Source organism: Asterias rubens, chromosome 20, assembly GCF_902459465.1.
Source record: "Asterias rubens chromosome 20, eAstRub1.3, whole genome shotgun sequence".
NCBI classification, from domain to species: domain Eukaryota; kingdom Metazoa; phylum Echinodermata; class Asteroidea; order Forcipulatida; family Asteriidae; genus Asterias; species Asterias rubens.
In genome coordinates, this window is record NC_047081.1 from 1,043,710 (window position 1) to 1,056,057 (window position 12,348).

General features: G+C 40.9%; 1 protein-coding gene across 2 annotated transcripts; it reads right to left on the reverse strand.

Moving 5' to 3' along the window:
- Window positions 1-921: 921 nt before the first annotated feature.
- On the reverse strand, window positions 922-12,022 carry LOC117303726 (kelch-like protein 2). 2 transcript variants are annotated; one of them, XM_033788028.1, is made up of 12 exons: window positions 11,916-12,022; window positions 10,879-11,002; window positions 9,425-9,653; window positions 8,724-8,899; window positions 8,301-8,397; window positions 7,292-7,558; window positions 6,809-6,926; window positions 6,205-6,402; window positions 5,727-5,828; window positions 5,093-5,221; window positions 4,502-4,642; window positions 922-2,746 (listed from the first exon to the last, which is right to left on the reverse strand). In XM_033788028.1, the coding sequence occupies exons 2-12, from the start codon at window positions 10,971-10,973 to the stop codon at window positions 2,574-2,576; spliced, it is 1,725 nt and encodes a 574-aa protein (XP_033643919.1). In that variant the 5' UTR covers window positions 10,974-11,002; window positions 11,916-12,022; the 3' UTR covers window positions 922-2,573. The 2 variants fall into 2 exon arrangements, with proteins under 2 accessions (XP_033643919.1, XP_033643918.1); XM_033788027.1 differs by having other exon boundaries at window positions 4,502-4,657.
- Window positions 12,023-12,348: the final 326 nt, after the last annotated feature.

The following is a 12,348-nucleotide window of genomic DNA, read 5'->3' on the forward strand; positions in this document are numbered from 1 at the left end:
TAAAATGAATTGATATTTTGTTGAAATTGGCTGGAAAAACCAATATATAATCAAACAAGACCAGATAATTGATAAATAGACTATATTTCTACGCGCTCTCTCTGCAATCAAAGAAACAACATAAAATAGCACCTTAACGTTAAAACAAGATAAATAATTAACTGTTATGAAGTCTGGACGACAATGTTCAACATTACAGAAAAGTACATCAATATACTCCCATTTTCAAAAATTCTGTTTCAACTAAAATATTGCATTTTCAGTGGGAAGTTTGTCAGCAGATTCACAATCAGCTAAAAAAGGCCATCTCTCAGTGATTAAACAGGGTAAAATGATGCACTCATTTGTCAATAGACGGAGTCCTTTATGAAAGTGGACAAAATGATGTCACTATGTCACATACCGAGCGCATGACGTCACGCCTGATCAAAATTTATGCAATAAGAACCCAATGGTTAAAAGACAAGGAAGTGTCAGTTTGAGATGTGGGAGAAAAACCCCAGAGAATTATTCCAGGGAAAATCCATGCAGTCAGATAGGGACTGTAAACCCAATCCACATGGTAATTTTCCACAAATTTGATTTCGAGACCTTCCAAGATTAAGAATTTGAGGTCTCGAAATCAAGCATCTAAAAGCACACAACTTTGTGTGACAAGGGTGTTTTTTCTTTCATGGTTATCTCGAAACTCCGACTACCAAGCTCAAATTTTCACAGGTTTGTTATTTTATGCATATGTTGAGATACACCAAGTAAGAAGACTGATCTTTGACAATTACCAATAGTGTCCAGTGTCTTTAAACTAGAACATCGCGCAAAAATGAAAATACTGTTTTTATACACCTTGTCCTGCAAGACATAAGAATTGACAAAAGATAGCAAATATATTAATATTAATTTTAATTTACAGTTAAGTTATTATTTTTTTTTACAAAGCATTGATGCAGTGTTGTAGCCTCGGTGGGCGGTGCCGGGCGGGTCGCCCAGGACTAACAAATTTCGCCCAGCACTCTGAGCAAAATACACTGTGCTGCCCAGCACAGATTTCCCCATGATTGCACTTCAGCAAAGATGGCCCCATATCTACCGCTCAGCCCTCTGTGGACTAAATGGGAGACTTTTGGGACGCTTGGTGGCAGCAGACTTACCAGGTAATATCCATTGTTCTTGGTAATGTGCACGTGCTCAGAACTACGTGAACAATGGAAATTTACCTGGTAAGTTTGCTGCCACCTAGTGTTCCAAAGTCCCCCATTGGATTTGGAGCCCATCACTCAAACTAGTCTAGCTACAACACTGCAGTAATGTTCAGTTTTTTGCCTAGAATTTTGTCAGAGGCTTCAGGATCCACTGCTTAAGGAAGGGCCCCAATGTCGAAGCTCTGTTCGAACACCAACTGTTGTTTCACAATATTTTGCGGAGCCAAAAATTAGCAGGACACCAGTCAAGCATGGCACATGTGGAATGGTATTTTGGCTGTGATCTTATTCAGGTGAGCACGTTTGTTTTGTGCTTAGCCTCAAGCATGAAATTGCATTGAGCGAGACAAATACTGTGTTCAAACTTCATCAAACTGGAGCATACACACTGGACATAAACACAAACTGTTGCTTCACTTTGCAAAGCAAATATTAGCAGGATACCAGTCAAATAAATCTTATGTGGAATGGTATTTTGCCTGGTGATCTTATTCTGGTGAGCACAATTGTTTTGTGCTTGGCTCTTTAGCAGCTCTATGAAACAGACAAAATCGGAAACTGGAATCACAACTTGTAGTGGTTTGTGTGGCCGAGCGGATCAGAACACCAGACTTCAGCTCTGGTGTTTCTGATCAGGAGAGTGTGGGTTTGAGTCCTAACAACTACACTGGACATTTACCAACTAAATTTAACAAGGAATACTTCAAACTTGTTGTCATATTTTGACCTATATTGACCAGGGCCCATTTTCATAGAGCTGTTTAAGTAGAAATATTGCTTAAATTGCTCAGCAAAAACAGGTAGGATGCCAGTCTTGGATAATACACGTGATATTTTGGCTGGTAGCCTTATTTGGCTAAGCATATTGCTGTTGTGCTGAGCTACTTTTTGTGCTTAAGCAGCTCCATCAAATTGAGCCCAGGTCTTAATTTGTCTACATGAATTTCAGACATTTTCAGTTATACTTACTTTTATTTCTGTTTAAGAAAAATACACAGCTATTTACTGCTGCCTCATGATGAACTGGCCAATTGCAACTATGATTGCGCAATCACAACTGCGATTGGCCAATGGCAACTGTGCTTTGATAATCACAACTGTGATTGGGCAATGGCACACGCAGCCAAAAAATGCAGAATAGTGTTTGAGAAGCTTATGAGTTTGAACTTATATGAGCAGTGGGTGGATGGTTCATTCCACTATTAGAAAGGGGATGTTTCTGAAATGATGGGAAAATGCGATGACATACTATACGTTCACGGCGCTCCGAAAAGATTACCAGTACCCCCACTGAATATGGAACTCTGTGTCCCCGCCTCCCCCTCGAGCCATCTCGTTGTTATCGCTCTCGCCACCGAGGGCGCACTCCTCATGTCATGTGGGCTTGTCGATGATGGCCACGCCGGAGTAACTGCGCACCGTGGTCATGCAGGAGGGCAGGACGGTCCAAGTGTTGGCCCTGGAGTCGTAGCATTCTACCGAGGAGAGATTCGCCGAGCCGTCGTCACCACCGACAACGTAGAGAAGCGTGTTAACAGCAGCTACACCTACAGAAAAAAAGGATTGAAGAATTAGCTCATTGGTTACGATGGCTAACTATAGGTTAACTATTTTGACTGAAGCCCAGGCTGGTGGACCATTGGTTGACTACTGTGGTCGAACCAGCCTCAGACATGTCAGACGCCTCAAATTTGGAGTTAGTTAAAATGCGCGCCATGGTAAACTGAAGGTCAATTATTTGTAATTACGACATCCTAAACCTTCCACGCAACCCACCACAGCACGCCCCCTCCTCAAGCATCACAAGCAAGACGTACACATTGCCCTTCTTAGTTGAGGAGTTAGACTTGTGGACAAGTCGTTAAACTTCTGTTGCTTTAACAGCAAAACAGCTCTCTCCAAGCACTGCAATACTCTGCGCAAGAGAACCGATTTGTGCTATCGCACCACGACAGACACTTAATGCCTTGTCCACAAGTCTATTGAGAAGTGGGCGGGTGATCATTAAGAGTTGTGGTTTCCTTGTTCTGTATTCATTCAGCCAATTAGCCTTGTTGGGTTTTAAAAAATATCTAAAAGGCACCTTAATAACTCTGATTACAAAATACCCAATTGAAGGTATAAAATGAAAACTTAAAAAAATAGTTAATGGCCTGACGTTTCGACCCTAGCAGAGTCTTTCTCTTCACTGCTTATGTTTCACTTAGTTACCTGTTCATGTTTGTTGTGTTGTCATTTAGCCTTCGAGAAAAGAGTTTTCCCAACTAATTGGATGTGTGAGAGAAAGTTCACAGAGTTATTAAAAGACTTGACGTCAACCTCTCCACAACTAATTAATTGTTCTAAATAAAAAAATATTACAACGGTTTCCGCTTATTTGAGGTTTGATTTGTCTCGTTTTGAAAGCAACTCAAAACCTTAACAACTAGTCCACTGACATTCTTCCTCTATATGTATTGAGTTTTTGTTTATAGTTCATTGTTGCATTAAATCCAGACATTGCAACTTTTTTCTCTTCTAGACACCAATTTAAAAGAGTGTCATGTTTCTCATTAAAGAAAATTACCTGTATACATTTGGCAATAATGTACACACAAACCAGATCGCAGTTTTAACAAATATCAAAATCACATGCAGGTTATACAAGACAAACGAAAATATAAAAATTATGTACAAATGAAAATGTTCACCAAATGAATTAAAGCTTTTTATCAGATTAGTACACCTAACATCATAAGGCCGGACGACCAATTCAAGATGAGGACTACACCTAAAGCACTGGACACTATTGGTTATTGTCAAAGACCAGTCTTCTCACTTGGTGTATCTCAACATATGCATAAAATAACAAACCTGTGAAAAATTGAGCTCAATTGGGCGTTGAAGTTGCGTGATAACTATGAAAGAAAAAACACCGTTGTCACACAAAGTTGTGTGCTTTTAGATTCTTGATTTCGAGACCTCAAATTCTAAATCGGAGGTTTCGAAATCAAATTCGTGGAAAATTACTTCTTTCTCGAAAACTACGTTACTTCAAAGGGAGCCGTTTCTCACAATGTTTTATACTATCAACCTCTCCCCATTACTCGTTACCAAGTAAAGTTTTATGCTAATAATTAATTTGAGGGTTCACCCCTTCACAGTACAGAAAGATGAGGGCATGGGTATCATCATAGGAGCCTGGCCGGTAAAACCTGGCTGTTAGGGTTGAAAGGTCAGGAAGTATTTTGTTTGCACTAGTAAAAATGTTCAAGAATTGAATAAAGGTTTGTTTCTGATTGGTACATTGATTCAAAGCTTACCAGCATTCCTTCTACAGTGTGTCATATCAGTCACACACGTCCATTCGTTCATCTCTGGATTAAACATCTCAACACTTTTACGAACCATGGGGCCGTCGTGTCCCCCTACGGCATACAGAAGACCGTCAACCACACCAACACCTGTCGACATTAACACTAAAATAGTTTGACAAGATGTTGCCACAAGTGTCAAAATCATGATTATTGGTTGACTTTACATCTTCAGGAATTCAAAAGTTGAGGGATGGGTTATTAAACCTGGTTCAAACCGCGCCGCCACGACTAATGAAAGTGGTGTTGAAGTCCTGACTAATTGAAGCAAGGCTAGAAAGGAATTTTCCTCTGGCATGTCTGGTAAGGGCCACTCTATAATAAATGTGAATTTGTAAAAACACACTTGCTGTTGGCACTGTGGGTTATTTCGAGGTCCGTCAGTGGGTCAGAAATTCAGCCTGAGACATATAGGCATTTCTTTCGAACGAGAAACTAAACTTGCCGTCTCATTTTCACTCGTCTATTTCAGTTTGGATTTTTTACAATATTATTAAATATTTCAACACCAGGCCAAGGTGGAAACCACTTTCTGCTTACCTGCTCCACTTCGTCTCGTGTTCATCTCTTTGACTGGTGTCCACTCATCCTTGTTAGGATCATAACGCTCCACTGAGCTCAAACAATGTCTCGAAGCACCATCGTATCCACCCACAGCGTACAAATAGTCTGTGTGTAATCATCAAATAACAAACATCAATCATTTACAGTGAGGTCATTATCCCTCCCTATCCCGCAACTAAACTCATGTTCAATGTTGGCTCGCAGTGCGCGGTCTGCGCTCCAGCTTGGGTTAACAACATTGAGTGGTGGAGCAGGGGACTGGGGAGGGTATTTTTTTGTCACGTGGCACAAATTATTGTCAGAAACTTGGTGTCAGGATTAGGGGCATATAGATTAGCGGTTGGAGTAAGGGTTAGGTTATTTGGTTAAGGGTCATATAGTGTGCAAAGTTACTATGAATAACATGGAAAAAAACTAAGGCACAAGGTAAATTAAAGACAGCTTCTAAATCAAAGACCACTTATAAATGAATGCCTTCAATATGCTGAGTAAAGAGAGAGACTGCCAACATAGGACTAAATAGAACACAGGCACTTTATTCCGGAGGTTGCAGGTTAACATCCTGCTCTAGTAAATTTTTCTTTAAGCCCAAAATGAATGAGTGACTTACCATTGAGTACTGCCACTCCAACACTACTTCTTCGTGTGTTCATGGACGCAACTGACTTCCACTCGTTGACCTTTGGGTCATAGGTTTCAACGCTACTCAGACCTGTGTAACCATGGTAACATATACAACAATAGTACGATCACTGATAATATGAAGCCAAGGACTAGAGAAGCAAACACGATCACTGTACAAGCCAAACACCCAAATGGTAAGAAGACAAAGAAGGAAGTTTCAGTTTTAGATGTGGGAGGAAAACTCCAGAGAATTATTCCAGGAAAAATCCACAGTCAGATAGAGACTGAAAACCCAATCCACATAGTGTCCTCAGTGAGATTCGAACCAGGGCCCTAGAGGTGGAAGGGGAGGCAAGATACCACTATGCCAACCCGATAACCTACCCCTTATCATGGAGGTAGGGTTTCCTTATATTTCAACCCCCCCCCCCCCCCCCTCTCGAACCCTTCCCCTGATAACCTACCTGTTGTTCCGTCAAATCCCCCTACAGCGTAGATACGGTTGTTGAGTACAGCCACGCCCAGCGTGCTTCGTCTGGCCTCCATGGATGCTACCGATGACCACATGTTCCTCGTCGGATCGTACACGTCAACGGTTCTCACACGCAGGGAGCCGTTGAAACCACCAACGGCATAGACTAAGCCGTTTAGTACTGCAATACCTAATGGTAAGAGAAAATAAATATTTGCCATTTGACTCGGTCCTGACATTTGTGTCCTTAAGCAAGACACTGAACCATTATTGCCGCCTACTTCGGATGGATGTAAAGCCATTGGTCCTGTGTTTTGCATGTAAAAGAACCCAGTGCACTTATCGAAAAGAGATGGGGTTTGCCCTGCTGTTCTTGGTTTAATTGGCTGCATATTGCACCATAGCACCTTGTAATCAGAAAATTGTGATATGTAAAGGAATACGACTCAAAAAACGTAGCCACACAATACCTTGCAGGAAAATACTGAATGTTGAAACGCCTTGAGCGTTAGTGACGGATAAGAGCACTATATAGTAAGCCACTATTAATATTACTAGAACTTTCCGCTGACCTGGTGAGGTCATCCGCTACCTACCAGCTCGACAGCGTCTTGAGGGCATCTCGGCTGCCTGAGACCACTTCTCTTCCTTGAAATCATAAACTTCTACACTGCGGATTGCTTTGGGTGCCTGACCACCAACAACTAACATCAGCTATTAGTACAATGAAAAAAAAAGGAATCGTGAATATATATTGTGAAAAAAATACAAGGAGTAGGGAAACAGTGGTGTAAAGTTTGTACCTTTGTGGCGTGTCCTGGCACGTTCTGATTGGGGCACAGTTTTCTGTCCTAGAGACATTTTCAAATTTGTGGCAATCTATGAGTTTGTCACTTTTAACGGTGAACTTGTCAAGTGCCCTCTTGTTATAATATTTAGCCAGCCGACCACTGTCATAAATAATTTGTATAGTGCCCTCTTGCCCTGTATGTTATTTTCTATAACCGAGACCCCACGTGCTTTTTACATAACAAGTAAATGTCTAGTTATTTTTCTTCCTTTTTTTATTTTCTCGATACCTTAGGAAGTCCAATAGGTGTCCGTGGCTTGGTCCTAGGATTCTTAAACAGAGCCCGTTGCTCCTTTGCCAGTAGGTGGTACTTCATGGCCTCTATTAAGTAATCCTTGCAGCTGCTGCTGGACTTAATCAGAGGCTCCTCCTCTACACGCTGCACCAGGTAGTCTCGAGATAGCAGCGGGAGACGGACGTGCTCTATAAGACGCGGCGTGTAGTCGCAGCGGTTCTGGGGGTCATTATTGACCCAACCAACGACTGCTTCAAACACCTGATAAAGTTGAAAAAAGACAAACAGTTAAAACAGTGCAAAATGTTGATAGTATTTTATCACACACAATAGGCATGTCAAAATGCTGAGTATTTTTCTTACAAGGTATGTGGATCTATGTTTTGAAGTAGGAACTTGTTTCTTTACACCAACACGTAAGGCCAAGTAAAAAAAGAAACATGTTTAGCGTCCCCGCCGGCTTCCTTTTTACAGGCCGCCTCCTTTTTAATTCTATTTTTTATTTTATTTTTGTACGCACATTTTTAATTTTTTTTTTTAAATAGGGTTATTTTAAATGATCTCAGCAAAAACAATCTGAATGTTTGTCTGAATGCCTCGACTAAATTGTTTCATTTATGTTTTGTATATTTCAGCAGTAGAAAAAACAATGGATATTTGACATTTTAGCAAAGTATGGTGGCCGTCTTGATATAAAAAATAAAAAATAAAAAGCCCCTCTTCCTCCTTTTTTTTTAAAACCCGGACGCGAAACATATTTTTATTTTTACTCAAACTAATCGTTTACAAGGTGCTGTGGTGAAAATGCAGCCAATCAAACCAGGAACAGTGTAGCTAACCCCTTTTCTTTAAACACGTGCACTGGGTTCTTTTACATGCATAACACAACACAGGAGATCATCGGCTTTGCGTCCCCTATCCGAAGGATGCAGAAATAATGGTTAAGTGTCTTGCTTAAGGACACAAGTGCCAAGATATGGACTTGAAGCCACACTCTGCTTACCTCTTCCTCAGTTGGTACTGTGAGATGATCACTACTGATTAACTCGCTAACCTGGTCTGCAGATAATGCTGTAAACTCATCGCAGTGAACAACAGCACTGAATCACAAAATGATTAAAAAAATTAATTCTTTAATGAAAATGTCAAGTAATAAATCACAAAGGAAACTGACTGGGTAAGTTTTAAATAGTTTGGCTTTGTTCAAACCCATACTCTTGAATGAAAAATAACCAAATAGTAAAAAAGTCGGAGCTAAATGAAGTGTGAACAATTGGGTAGTGAAATTTCACTAGTTGCACCAGTTCAAATTGTAAGTGTCTGTTTACTAAAGAGTTGCTTACTAAAATGGAGTCCGGGCCTAGTAAACCCACTGAAAAGTTACCAGCAGTAGGAGGGTTAGGAATCATTAATTAAGACTGACTACCTGAAGTGCTGCATTGTGTAGTTCTGTGCGTAGTGATAGAGCTCACTGCAGGAATGCATGTCGGCAAATGCACGGATGCCTAGACAGTTTGTTGGGTGGAGTTGCTTCTGAAGGAAGTCGCAGCAAGCACTGCGGACGTCGATGAGTTGTAGTAGACTTGCTGCTGGCAAGAGTGTCTGGTGGATAAAGCATACAGTTTAGACGAAGGGTCAGAAAATAAGAGCAAGAACTTTGGATGTTTATAAGGTAACAACAAATAAACTTAATTGTTCCTACATGTAGACCAGAAAGCTACAACAGGTGGTTAGTGTCAGGATGGAAGAAACACACAAATTCAGATCTCTATCTCGGGTTTCCCAAAGGCTGTGCCAAAGTTTTTGCTAGTGGAGTCAAATTTGCATGGCACTACTATTGCCACCCTGAGCTTCCAGCCAGCAAGCTTGTCCTCCGGGAGCCTAAGCAATGTTGAGCTCAAAGAGGTCGAGGTCACCTGACTAATATGTCGACATACTAAGAAGGGCCACTGGATTTGAAACAGCAAATGAAATATCTACATGCATGAGGGGCAGGGAGATGTGGGTGCAACTCTGTCGTAACATCATTGACCAAGAACACCACTCAAACAAACAAATCTAGATCTAAGATTCAGAGCCTCATTTGTCACAAAACTTTTCACGTTTTTTTTGGGGGGTATGTTTTACCTGGACATTCTCTTCGGTAACTTGTATCTCGGATGTGTAGACGAAATCCAACAGTTGAGAGAGGGCACTGCCATCAATCTCTTGTAGGATAATCTTCTGGGTGCGACTCTCTGAGAGTTGGCTGGTAAACATGGCTGAGAAGTAAGGGCTGCATGCCGCTAGGACGACGCGGTGGGCTGGGAGCTCTACACCTTCTGCCTCTAGTGTCACATCGCAGAGTATGTTTTGCCTTCAGGTAGATGGATATTATAGAGATCGGAATTTTTATTTTTTGGGGTCTTTCTGAAAGTGAATTCTTTGTGACTGAAGCAGGCCTGGAGTAAAATGGAGGCCAAAGAGGACATGGCCTCTGTTGTCCCTGGTCTTGGCATTGGTGCCCCTTCCAAAAGTTTTTAAAAATGGCCTTGTCCTCTCAAAGATGAAATCACAGGCATGCTGAAGGGCGGAAAATACTTAGGAAATGTTTACACTAGCATCCAAATATTTACATAAACATTACCCTATTCCTAAAAAGAATATATGTGAAATAACCACATGATAACATAATATTGTTACATCCTTGTTTTTCCAAGTGCTATTTTAGAAAACTGATTTCAACTTCCTCATTATAATGATTGACTTAAATATTAAGTGACAACATTGCTGTTGTGATAGTATTTGTACACTACAGGATCACAATATCATTTTTGTACAATGTTCTTTGTAGTGTTTGGAAAACTGTGATGTTCCTTTCCTGTAGTTAGGATTTTCCCAATTTTATTTTTAGTGACTAGCCAGCAGGACCATGGCCCAATTTCATAAAACTGCCAAGCAGAACAAAAATGCTTGACTGACTAATCAATTCCTTTGCTAAGCAAAAATTGAGTGGGACACCAAAACTTAATTTTGGCTAGTAACCTGTTTCTGTTAAGCAATACTTTTCTGTGCTTGGCAAGTTCTGTGCTTATTACAGGCTATATGAAATTGGGCCCGGCTAGTTTGTCAAGGGTAAAGAGGCACTTTGAAGAAAATGTAGGTTTGTATTTGAACCTTGCAAAGGGCACCACACTAGTACAGGAAACCAAGGCAATTGATGTGCGTAGGGTGAGTTATTTTTGGGCCTCTACTAAAAAGTACTAGACTGCAGGACTTGCTTGGTTGTGGAGTTAATGTTCAAAAGCTACAGGGCTCTGGCCAGTCCCTAGCTCTTGAATTTAATTCTTTGTGAAGGGTTTTGTCCGAGGAAAGTGTTTGTTAAAAAAGGACACCAATGGGAGACTTTTGAACTGTAGGCAGACTTACCAAGTAATTTCCATTGTTCACGTAGTTCTGAGCATGCACACTTTTCCTGAGAACAATGGATTTACCTGGCAAGTCTGCTGCCACCTAGTGTCCCCAAAAGACTCCCATTACGATTTCTTTGAGTCTTACCTCAATCAATCAATGGATTGAAATCCGTTTTGATTGAAACTTACTTTCTGAAGTCGTTGAGAAGATCAAAGGCTCTCTGTGTGTGAAGGATGTTACGATACGGCGGGGGATCGGTGGGTAGTACTTCCATGTCCTCCATGGTGAAGGATGGTGGATGACGATATCACTCTGGAATGATAAAAGTGCACAAAGTTCAGGTTTGATGAGCTTCAAGGTCTGTATGCTTCAGACAAGGGCACCAAGGCATTTTTTCCCTGGTAAATGCTATGAGGAAATTGTAAATTTCTACTGGAGCATTTCAAGGGCACCAAGGCAATGACCAGGGCAGGGGGCATGGAGGTATCCCCAGTGATGTTCCATCAAGTCACAGAGCAGTGCCACTCACTCTCCTCCTCAGCCTCAGAAGAGACTATGGCCTGGGTGCGTTCGATTAGCTTGCCCCTGCTACGTTTGAATAGCTTTAACTTCACTCAAGGGGCTCAACCAGGTCAGCCCCCAAGTGCCCTGCTTGTGCCCGTTGTGGAACAGGCTGGCCCGTGGGCGTGGTGCATGAGATGACGTCACCACACGAGGGCGAGTGATCGCTCGATTAGCTCTATGATCTAGCTCTTGTCAGTGGCTCACCCGAGTGAGCACCGCCGGGGGTCGACACACATGGAGCTATCGAATGCACTTTTTACACTCACACTTACTTACACAGTGGTTCAGATCAATGACACAATTCACAAAATCTTTGTATCCCAGCACCACTTTTTATTTGTTATGAACATCCTATTCCCCTTTTTGGTAAAAATGGATATGGACATTTTATCAAACTCAATATCCGTAGTAACTATACCAATAGAAGGAGGAAGGAAATTATTATAAACAAAGGAAAACACCCACTTTGCAGTCGGGTTTCACTGAAACTTTCAGTTTCTGAGGTGAAAACAGATCATCATGCATGAGACGAGTTGCAGTTATCATGTGACTAACTTTACGAATTTCTTTCTATCCTCTCTATTGTTTTTTGCAACCTTACATTAAAAAGAAAACTAATTTTTGAAATTTGACCACATGTAATTATTTATTAATGTCCTACCTGTATTCCTCAACTAGACAGTCCAGCATTTACATGCAAAAGGGGAATGTTTCGACAAGAAAAAATACATTATTTATTCCTAACCCAACTACAGAATGAGATGTCCGCCATTCGCCCGTTCCACTAGAGCAGAATGTTCCATTTACTTATAGGGGTTAAATTAAAGAGGGAGGGACAGGAACTTTCTGGTTAAAAACAAAACAGAAAAGGAGAAAATAATTTCACCCAAAATACTCATTAATATTGTACAACAACTCATACTACAAAAGATAAACAAGCATACGAACAATGTTATAAGGTTTTTAAAAAGAAATATTTGAAGTACACAATTTTATTTATTAAAAGTCACCCCTCTTACGTCGAAAATCCCAACATTTTGTCATCTAGGTTTGGTTCAAGACGTTTCCTCTGAACGTAAAAATATAGAGGGCGC

Coding starts and splice junctions, on each gene's coding strand:
- LOC117303726 (XM_033788027.1), bottom strand. CDS start 10,973: ATGGAGGACATGGAAGTACTACCCACCGATCCCCCGCCGTATCGTAAC. Junction 6,927..7,291: donor CACCTATTGGACTTCCTAAG/GTATCGAGAAAA, acceptor TTGTACTAATAG/CTGATGTTAGTTGTTGGTGG. Junction 6,403..6,808: donor CTCAAGACGCTGTCGAGCTG/GTAGGTAGCGGA, acceptor TCTTACCATTAG/GTATTGCAGTACTAAACGGC.